General features: G+C 40.3%; 1 protein-coding gene across 1 annotated transcript; it reads right to left on the reverse strand.

Annotated features, from left to right (window-relative positions):
• Positions 1 to 444: 444 nt before the first annotated feature.
• LOC104069421 (glycerol-3-phosphate dehydrogenase [NAD(+)], cytoplasmic-like) lies at positions 445 to 8356 on the reverse strand. The gene is made up of 7 exons (XM_009576472.1): positions 8184 to 8356; positions 7110 to 7250; positions 5740 to 5878; positions 3849 to 3961; positions 2117 to 2350; positions 1860 to 1966; positions 445 to 541 (listed from the first exon to the last, which is right to left on the reverse strand). The coding sequence occupies exons 1-7, from the start codon at positions 8289 to 8291 to the stop codon at positions 445 to 447; spliced, it is 939 nt and encodes a 312-aa protein (XP_009574767.1). The 5' UTR covers positions 8292 to 8356.
• Positions 8357 to 9885: the final 1529 nt, after the last annotated feature.

Raw genomic sequence — 9885 nt, forward strand, 5'->3', positions numbered from 1 at the left:
ATATTATTGCTGTCAGACCTTTTGGGTTTTTTACTAGAATTTTTCTGTTTGGGTGAGTTCTTCAATTTTCCTGCAGCTTGTGCTGTTCTGGAAGTAATATTAGCTGGCAAAATGCTGAGGTTCACAAGAGCTAGATTGAGCTCTTGTTATGGAAATTACAAGGGGAACTGTTCTCAATCAACAAGAAAGTAATTCCAGGGAAATGCCCACATTACTAACTCAGATCAAATACTATTAAATTTTACATTTGTTTCCTGTTCCTTGGGTATAATGTTGAAATTAAAAGGCAGATTTTTTTACCCCCAGAATGAGGATACTGAAATACATTCTTTGTTGCTTTCACAGCAAGCATTGTCACACAACCTGTTTCTCTACTTTATTTGCCGTGGAGTGGAGAGAAGTCCTGGGAAGATGAGAACGTGACCAGGTGAGGAGAGCGGATCTCTAAATGTGCTCTGGGTGGTTCTGCAGGCACGAGATGAAATCTTGGATCGATTGACCCTCGTAGCAGATCTTGTAGATGGTTGTAAATAACGGAAACCTAAAAGAAGCGCGTAGCAATGAAAATAGTTTTTAAATAATAGTTTTTATATAAACATTTCCATTCCACTTATAACAGAAAAAAAAATCTTTTTTTTTTTTGTTACATTAAAAGGAAAGTGGAAAATATTTCTCTCTCTTTACAATATAATTTTAACTTGCCTTTACTGGGAGACTATATATAGGGCAATTAAGAGGAGCTAGGGGCAATTCTTGGAGATGACAGCAGAGAAGAGCTGTTTTGGAGACAAAATTCCTATCCAGCATTTTTTATTTACAAAAAATCTTGAATTGCATATCCTCTTTTTCCTCCTCTGTGCAAAATGCATACGTTATTTGCATTCATTACCGATATCTAAAAGACTAAAAAGAATGAAAATGTCTAATGATTTTCTTTTCCTGGCTTAAAGGGTTCTTTCCCTTTTGCAAGCTGTCTTCTTAGTCATTATGTGGTAAAAAATGAGTCCACCAAATGACTTGGAGCTGAGTGTGTAACTAAGTGCAATTATAGGATACTTATTAGATCAAGTTTTGATTTAAAGTTCAGGTTCTGTCAAAATGAGCTTTTCTTTTCTCTCTCATTTTTGAAAGATAATGCCACTCGAATCTTCTGTATCTGTTATTATTCTAACAGGGTTTTTTTTAAGTATTCATTTAGCGGTGTTTGACCTCTCAGTACGGCTAATGTACGAAAGGGAATGGGATGGAGGGAAGTTTAGCTTTTCTATTGTGTAAGCTGAGACAAAGGTTTCAACTTATAAATAATCTTACATCATCCCAAACAATTAGAAGTACTTTTAATCTCAGCATTATCCGTGGCACTAAAGCATTCATTTCAGCACATATTACCTATTCAATACATATAAAAATTTTTGATTAGGAGTATGCTCCCGAATTTTATACTGAGATAACCTAGTTAACGTTTGCAGTGAGACCAGTATTGCCGCAAGCTGTAACGGTGATACATTGAGAACAAGACACTCTTTGACCCATAGATCATGTTTGCAAGCTGACTCTGTGTATGGCCTTCAATCTTGTTTAGGAGGAGGGGGATGTCTGGGTAGCTCCTCTGGGTTATTTTTTGTTTGCTTCCTATATGTCTGTGGCTTGTTTCTTCTAATGCTGTTTAGCCTTCATCCCATTCTACTGACCATGGCAATGAGGAGTCAGGGAAGCTGAGCACTATCGGTGGCCCAAGATGTAGAAAGCAGTTGTTGCAGAAATGAACAAGATAATTAAACACAAGTACTGTTAAGGAGGTTATAAATCACTCATAATTTGTTGTTGATTCAGGTGTTTTTTTCAATCAAAGCACTTACTTATCGAGCATATTTTTCTGTTTCAGAATCTTGTAGACTTCGGCTGAGGTCTGAGGACCTTGCAGCTTTTGTCCATTCAGCATCTCGTTTTCCAGTTCCTCAATGGACTAGAAGAGAGGAGACTGATTACTTGGATCAGAGGGGATACCACTGTGATACCAGCAGTTATCAAGAAGGTAAACAGCTAATGATGCGTTTGTAAAACACAGAAGGATTTCTTCATGCGTTAGTGTAAAATATTTCAAAATCCTCCTTACTTTTCCTGTGCGAGCAAAGGCTTCTGCTACTTTCCTGTTGCGTCCCCCGTAGCAGGTAGTGATTAGATCAGCGACCCCGCAGCTTTCCAGAAAAGTGGCTATTGATACCGGTCCCCTGCAGAACATCTTGGCAAAGGCCACCATTTCCATAAGGCCCAAGCGTATAACTGCTGCCTTTGTATTATCGCCAAAATCCAGTCCATCGCAGAACCCAGCTCCCACTGCTACGATGTTCTAAAAACAGTTTAGTGTGAAATACAGAGGAGGAAAGAAAACGGTCAGGCAAGACGCGTGGTTCATCTGCGTGCACTGAGCTTTAAGAAAATCCTACAAATCTGTCTTCACCCTGTTCACCAGAAGAAGGTTCAATTTCCAATGGCCATGAGTTTATGTTATGAAGAAGGTGGACAGCTAATTACTGTTGAACAAAAGTGGCTGGGCTTATGGAAGATTATTATAAAATATCCTCTGTTATTCCAGTGGGCAAAAATCAACGCAGCTTGTTTAATATAGTAATATTGCAATCATGTAGCGTGTATGCAATTAATCTTTCGTTTTTCTGCTAGTTCCAAGTCGGGACTCACTGACCTTTCTGTTTTAACTAGGTCTCTTATTTAAACAGACACGGGTTCTAGGTACTGATGCTGCAGTAGATCAAATTTTGGTTTTCCCTGCAAAAACGGTCAGTAGAATTGCCTTAATCTGCAGCTCTTAACAAACCTCTCAGGTTCCTAAACATCTTCACGACTCCTCACCATTGTCCTGCACACCTCCCTTCCCACCTCCCAATTCCCAGCCCCTAAATAAGTCCCTAAATAAGTGTCATTCACTGTATTTGAGTAATATGTCACTTGCTCCAGACATGCATGTGCCCCAGTGCAATTTTTTTTTTTTTTTTTTTTAGCAAAGGCAATGCCAAAGCAATGATTTCAAGAAGAGCAAAGGTTTCCCACAAAGCAGAAACAACCTCTCTCCCCCCTGTGCCTGCCCCTAGTTCCAGTCTGTGGCCGAAAGCAAAATCTGTGAGTACTTGGTTTTATATGTAAAGAAACTTTTCTTTTTGTATGTAAGGTTAAACAGGACCAATTCTTTCCTAACCAGTAATCCCCCCCTCCCCCAAGGAAAGGTGAATTATTGAAGTACAAATGTTTGAATGTATTAAAAAGTACAAAGGATCACAGGCTGAAGTTGCTTTCAGCACATTTAAAAGCAACCTCCGAATCTCACTCAAGTGCCCTCTCACTGGAAACTTGGTGATTTTGATATTGCTCTGATCCGGTCTGGGATCTCGACGCGGACATCGCTGAACGCTGCACAGATGTGCTGCCAACACAGAGCATCGCTTCTGACACAAACTTCCTAGCAGGTTACTACTTGAACCATGGAAATAAGTTATTGGTGGGAGATACTATATGTAGTAAGAGTCTTTGTTCCACGTGCTTACAATACGCAGACAGGAAAATACAGCAGACTAAATTCTGCCCTCAGAAGCAGAGGTGCCTCTGATTAAATAAAAATAAAAATACAACTATTTTGAAATGCTTTGCCAGCAGTTACATTTTTAAGTAAATTCTCCCTTTTTAACAGATTGGAAAATTGGCACACAAACATCTCATCTGTGCTCACTTACAGTATGGTGGCAGGACTCGTATTAGACCCTGTGGCTTACAGAAGACTCAGGTGAGGGTAGAATTTGGCCCTAATAAAAACATTTTGGTTTGAAACCACTCACTTTTAAGGCTCCACAAATCTCCACTGTATCAGAGTCAAGCACCACGGTAATCCTGAAATTGGGGGTCTGCATTAATTCTTTAAAGATCTCCCCTTGTTTTTCATTTTTGCACCCTGTGGGAAGGAAGGATGAAAGTTAGGGCATTTTCGCAATGTTTCAGAGTACACACAATTAACTGAAACCTGAAGTGAGGTCCCAGGGACCACTTTAGGTTTTGTCGTCCCAGTAGCTGGGTGTTGCTAAACAAGAGGTTTGTGTGACAGCAGTTCCTGCTGCTGGAAGCCAGTGTTAAATGTATGCAACTCCCAGAGCATTGACCAAGCATGACTTAATAACACTTTAAAGGGCTTAGAAGTAGATAGCCCCTAACACAACTTTCTGCCTGAGAAAGCTTGTAAAACCACAAACCCTGCAAAAGATACTATTTACAAATTGCTTTGTACAGCACAACGGTATAATTGCTGCTTTGAAAATGTAAACTGGTGTAATTGCTAAGTATTATTATGGGGCGCAAATGATTAATGCTCAATTAGTTCCCAATTACAGGGAGATCCACAGATGAAGAGGTTGAACGTTGGCACTGCTGGAACATTTTTGGTACCAGTTCTACCGAGGTCATTATCATGTCATTACAGTGCTTGCCCTAGGTATTGAGAAGAAGGGTAGAGAGCCCTCAGTGGTAAAGGGGATGAGGTTTGCCTTTATCCAGAGAGTCCTTGGCCAGTTGGGCAAAGACTTTTGAATGGAGTTTCACTTCATTTTCATACGAGGCAGCTTGGTTTCCTTCAGGGAGAGCTCAGCGGTGAGGAGCTGTAGCATTTTCCAGCTGTTGCTCCTGGAGGGGTTCTGGGCATTCGGTGTTTTTGAGTGTTAAAGAGCCTGGGCAACAGCACTCTGGTAGCTGTGGGGTTTCTGCCCCATCTCATAAGAAACTTTGGGTTTGCTTCTCGTCCTTCGCAATAACTGATGTTGGGGGATACCCAGTCTCTTTGAGGTGGCTGTTTCTGGGCTGTGTGTCCTCACGGAGGACAAAAGCAAGGGGCAAAGCTCTCTGCACAGTCATCATCACAGCACGGCTTAAAACTGGGCCAGCAGAAGTTAAACTTCCCTCAAGAAAATCAATATTGCTTCACTCTCCTAATCGTGTCTAGTCCTATTTGTGCCTAGTTGCTCTGCCAGCAACAAATGCCCAGCTGGTACGGTTTTCACTATTACTGTAACCTTTGCAAGGCAAAGGAATAGTAGTGCAACAATAATTTATTTTTCTGTCTTCCCTAGCTATGGAAGGATGTAACTTGAATTTCTGCTGACTTTAAAAATCAATGGGTTTTTAAAAACGACCGGATGAACTTTCCAAGTCAGGTCAGACCCAGTTCTGGGAGGATCTGAGGCTACATCTTGGCAAGCAGTCTGAATGGGAGGGAGGAACAGAATGTTACTGGGGTTTTTTTTGTTCTTTGGGTTATTTTTTTTAAACAAAGAAATTTGAAGATGGAGCATGGAGCATGCTCCTCATGGAGCATGAGCACATATGAGCTACTGATTGCACTTCTCTATCTAGACTGTATAATGTATCAACCACCAATGTACTCAGTGTTGAGCTGTAAACAACTCCTACAGAAACAGGATTAAGCTGTAATTTTTTAATGGATGAAATTAGCTCTCAGCACTGAAACCCACTGTCAGTTTGGATCTGATCCTGCCAGCACCGAACTCCCTGGAAATCACGCCGCCTCCTTGAACGCTGGGCACACCGCACCCAGCGCACCACTCGGGAACCAGACGGGACCCATCGCATCCCCCCGCTACCTCCAGAGGTTATCCTCTTGCCCAGCCACAGGTGACATTAAACGACAGCTAGCAGCTCTAATTTGCTCTTTGCAATAGTTACCAATGGTGGTTTCACAGAACTTCTCATCAGCCACTTCTTTGGCTATGTTGGCCCCCATAAGCACACTGATTTCTATTTTCAGTTTCTCTCGAATGAGGTCAGATATGAGCTTCAGGCCGTCAGGACCATCATCGATCCCCTGAATAAAAGACGATAGTCAAAGACAAGTTATTAGAATAGGAAAATGACAGCAGTAGAGCACTGGTAAAGCAGAAGGTGTCCTATTGCCTGCAGCTCTCAGGTTTTAATTGGAAGGATTTGGGTCTTATATTCACTAGCATTAGCCGTTAATACAAATGCTCTGGGTTTGCACTTTGATAACTGCAAGTTCAAGGCAAGTTCAGGGAGAAGGTAGTGACAGTCGAGGTAACCTGGCAAGAGGCCTCACATCCAGTGCTGCTGTCCTGAGGCTTTCTTTGATGCTGTATTTTTCCTTTGCGTTAAACTCCTGTAGTACAGAACCAGACTTTTAAATTAAGCCTACAAGCAGTAGCTTTTTTGCAAGATCTAAGTATTAATCTGAGTGCTTCATTGGTATTAAGGAGTGTATTGAACTGTTTCGGGGCTTTTTTTAAGCTAAAGAAAGAATTAAATTTGCAGGAGTTTCCTTCCTCTCCCACCCTCCTCTCTGTGTACTGCTGCTCGTGAGATAATTTCTATAGAGGGAAAAAAAAGGGGGAAGAGCTGGTATTGCAGTCTGAAAACTTGAATTACATTTCTTTCACTACAATTTTAAATTAGATATTTCCTGTAATGCAAGCAACAGAAGAAGCAGTAGACTATATTCCTACGCTTTGCCTCTGGCTTTTAGTTTGAGATTCTCTTAAAATATTAATTCCTTTTAAGATTATGATAATCTCGTACCTCTAACCTTAAAAAGAGATTCCTCAGTTCATGCCAGATTGAAGTTGCTTCAGTTCTGCCAAATCATTACTGTTATTGTGCCGTTTTAATGCTGCCAAGAACAGCTTTAGCATGTACTTGGAAGACGCACTTCAACCCAGCGCTCTTTCCAGTTAAGAGTTAATTGAGGCTGTAGTCTGAGTATTTTGTCTGGCAGCAGCACCAGCTTATGTAGGCCTCTCTCTGACCATTTTCAACTTTGTGCTGGTCCAAGTGGGAACCCATCCAGGCTAAAGATGGCTGGCGAAGACGGTTACTCTTAGCCCAGCTGGGTTGCCCCATCCTTTCCTCTCCATGGCCACGTGAGCAGCTGAAGGGCTGGCAGAGGCTGGGTAAGTTTTAACTCTTGCAGAAAGAAATGCTTGTGTTTATGCAGAGCATGCATCTGAGGACTGGAGCTCCTACCCTTAAGTTGAAGATATTTATTTACTCCATACAGATTGAGTCTTGTGGAGATGACAACTTACCTTGATCAGTGAAATCCCAAATGTCCCAGGTTTTATCTGGCCTGCGATCTGCTCGCAGATTCGTCCAATGAATTGATGTGGCAGAACAAACAATAAAATGTCTGCCCCGTTTGTTGCTTCGACCACGTCTGGTACAGCCATCTGAGACAAGAGTGACAACTGAAATGAGCCCCAGGTAGGAATCCTCACACCTTGCAAGATACCAACGTGCCGAAGCTATTGCAGATGCATGGCAAATGTCCTTAATTTTAACTGGCACCGTTGCGTAGCTGCTAGCTCTTCATGTGAGGAACTGCAGCTCTCTTCTGTAATATCCAAAGCAGCCTAACTTTTTTTAGGTTTGGATTTTTTTTAAATTTTATTTTTAACTTGCCTCCCATCCCAGCCCTGTGTGGATAATCTGGGGAAGATGACATACTTTCCAAACTTGTACCATCCTGGGAAGCCCTTTGCATTTGGCAAAATCTTGAATAGCCAAAAACCCTCACCTTGCTTGCTTCAGTGGCAGTAAATTATCTAAGCTGATTAATTTATGTAAAGATGCATAATTTGCTATTTTAAATGTCCATAAGATTTATATTTTTTGTGGAATTTACACCATTATTAATTATAGCAGTTTATTATAGCAATTTATTCTGAAATCACCCATGAGCCGATAGCTCATTCATCTTGTAAGCCACAGCTATTGGCTGTGCTGTTGATTTCTTTTTTAGAAGAAGGAGATCAGTAGCTTTCCCTTTTTTTCCAGAAGATGCTGTGGGTTTGAAATATCTCAGCTCTGGGTAGACAGATCTCTGCCTGCCATTTCTAGAGTTATGCTAATTTCTGCCAGAGAGGAGGACGGTGCGTTACCAGCACCTGACACAGTTGGGTGTTTGAAGTTGCGTGTGACATACGAGACAAGCAGAAGTCACAGAAGTGAGTTATGTTCCAGCGTACTTAAAATATTGGAGTGAGTTAGGTGGCAAACCAGGATGATGCAGTGAATTACTTCCTGATTTTAATTTTGCCAGATGTTGCCTCCCTTATAAAAAATAACAGTATTTCAGTGATTTTTTTTTTTTTTCAACTTACCACATTTTTGGGTATCTTGTATCCAGGCAGATATTTAACATTTTCATGTTCCTGGTTGATTATTTCTGAGAGTTTTCTTCCATTGATGATCTCTTCAAATACCCACATCTTGACAGTAGGATCAAATCTGTTGGAATTCTGGACATTTTTGCCAATGATCCTTGCTATGGCTGATCCCCTTTAAAAAGAAAAAAATTGAAATAACTAATAGGAAACAAATAATTTCATTGTGAATTGGAAACACAAATTACTTTAAACATCATAACTCATAAAAGGCCTGTGCTATAAAGCTGTTCAGGTGCTTGCTACATTTATCAGAAAGCTTTATCCACCACCCTCCATCAAAACCCCCTCAGTTTAAAAACATAGAAAGTAGAACCAGAGAAAACATGACTGTAATAAGGGATCTGAAGTCATATCAAAGACTATAGAGTGGGAATGTGATGTACCATCAACAGCACTAAAAATACAGTGTCTGGGATTAAAATCTCTCTCGCTCCTCGCATAATTCTTTTTTTTTGAAGACCAAGAAATGAAAATAATCCAGGTAGCAAAGCACTGCTGAATGATCTTGCTGTGACAGTCTTTGTGCATCTCATCTAAAATAGGTGCATCCTACTTTCCTACCAATAACCAAACAGTTGCAATAAGAATTTTATGTAAGAGCTAAATCTCAGAAATTGTTCTTTTCTAAAAAAAAAAAAAGTCTTCAACCTGATGGCTTCTCTTTATTTATTGTTCTAATTATCACTGTAACAGGATCTGTAATAGTTGTAGCCTAAGGATATTTTAACTATCCGCTTTACTCTTCATTTTTTAATCTCAGTTTAGACAATAATTTTATTTCCCCATCCACCACTGCAGCCTTGCAAACGTTCACTTGTTTTCTTGGCAAGAGGGAATTAAAAACCCTGCAGAAAATATTGAAAGTATTGCTTAATGCCCTTTCATTTATATGGAGAGGAGGGGTGATTATTTTTACTCCTCTCTTCCCTCTTCCCGTTTTAATGCTACTTTAATCTTTCAAGTACTGGCTACGTTACTAACACAACTGAAAGAGGAGCTCCAGTTGCAACACTCTTGTCCTCTGACCCCCTTGTAACACACCTGCAATGAGGATTTAGCTGTGGTATGTTTTCTGGAACTGATAAAGGTCTCGGGCATATCCAAGACGAAGTCCAGGTAGGTCTGTGCTGTCAATGGTTCAAAGGGAAACCACGTTGTAACTGGCTCTCCTTGGCCTAACCATATTTTTGATGCAACAGGTTTGCACAAGGCTGAATTGCTCAATAAGTAATAAAAGAATAAGGGCTTCATCTTAATCTTTAATGATAAAGAAATCCTACTAAGATCAGGTTTCACTTTGCTCAGTGTTGACTATATGCTGTATCCTGAGCTGCCGTAATGCTTTTTTGATTTTTGTGGGGTTTTTTTTGTTTATTTGGGGTTTTTTGGTTGGTTTTTTTCTTTCTTTGTTTTTGGGTTTTTTTTTTTTAAAGGGATGATTGGTTTTGGTCCTTTAAAATATTTAGGGAAATTTTTTAGGGGTGAACCTTTACTGTAGGAGTTCTGCTTTTTTGAAAGGCATGCAGTCATATCATACATTCATATTATTTATAAAATTACTTATATTCTGGTTCTCTTGCCCTGCTATCAACAGAGAGCACAATCAAGGTTTGAGCTGAGGACAAATTGTGGCTCC

This window comes from Fulmarus glacialis, unplaced genomic scaffold, assembly GCF_000690835.1.
Source record: "Fulmarus glacialis isolate BGI_N327 unplaced genomic scaffold, ASM69083v1 scaffold3154, whole genome shotgun sequence".
Taxonomy (NCBI): domain Eukaryota; kingdom Metazoa; phylum Chordata; class Aves; order Procellariiformes; family Procellariidae; genus Fulmarus; species Fulmarus glacialis.

Coding starts and splice junctions, on each gene's coding strand:
- LOC104069421 (XM_009576472.1), bottom strand. CDS start 8,291: ATGTGGGTATTTGAAGAGATCATCAATGGAAGAAAACTCTCAGAAATA. Junction 3,962..5,739: donor GTTCTGTGAAACCACCATTG/GTAACTATTGCA, acceptor TCCTTCCCACAG/GGTGCAAAAATGAAAAACAA. Junction 2,351..3,848: donor AGATTTGTGGAGCCTTAAAA/GTGAGTGGTTTC, acceptor AACTGTTTTTAG/AACATCGTAGCAGTGGGAGC.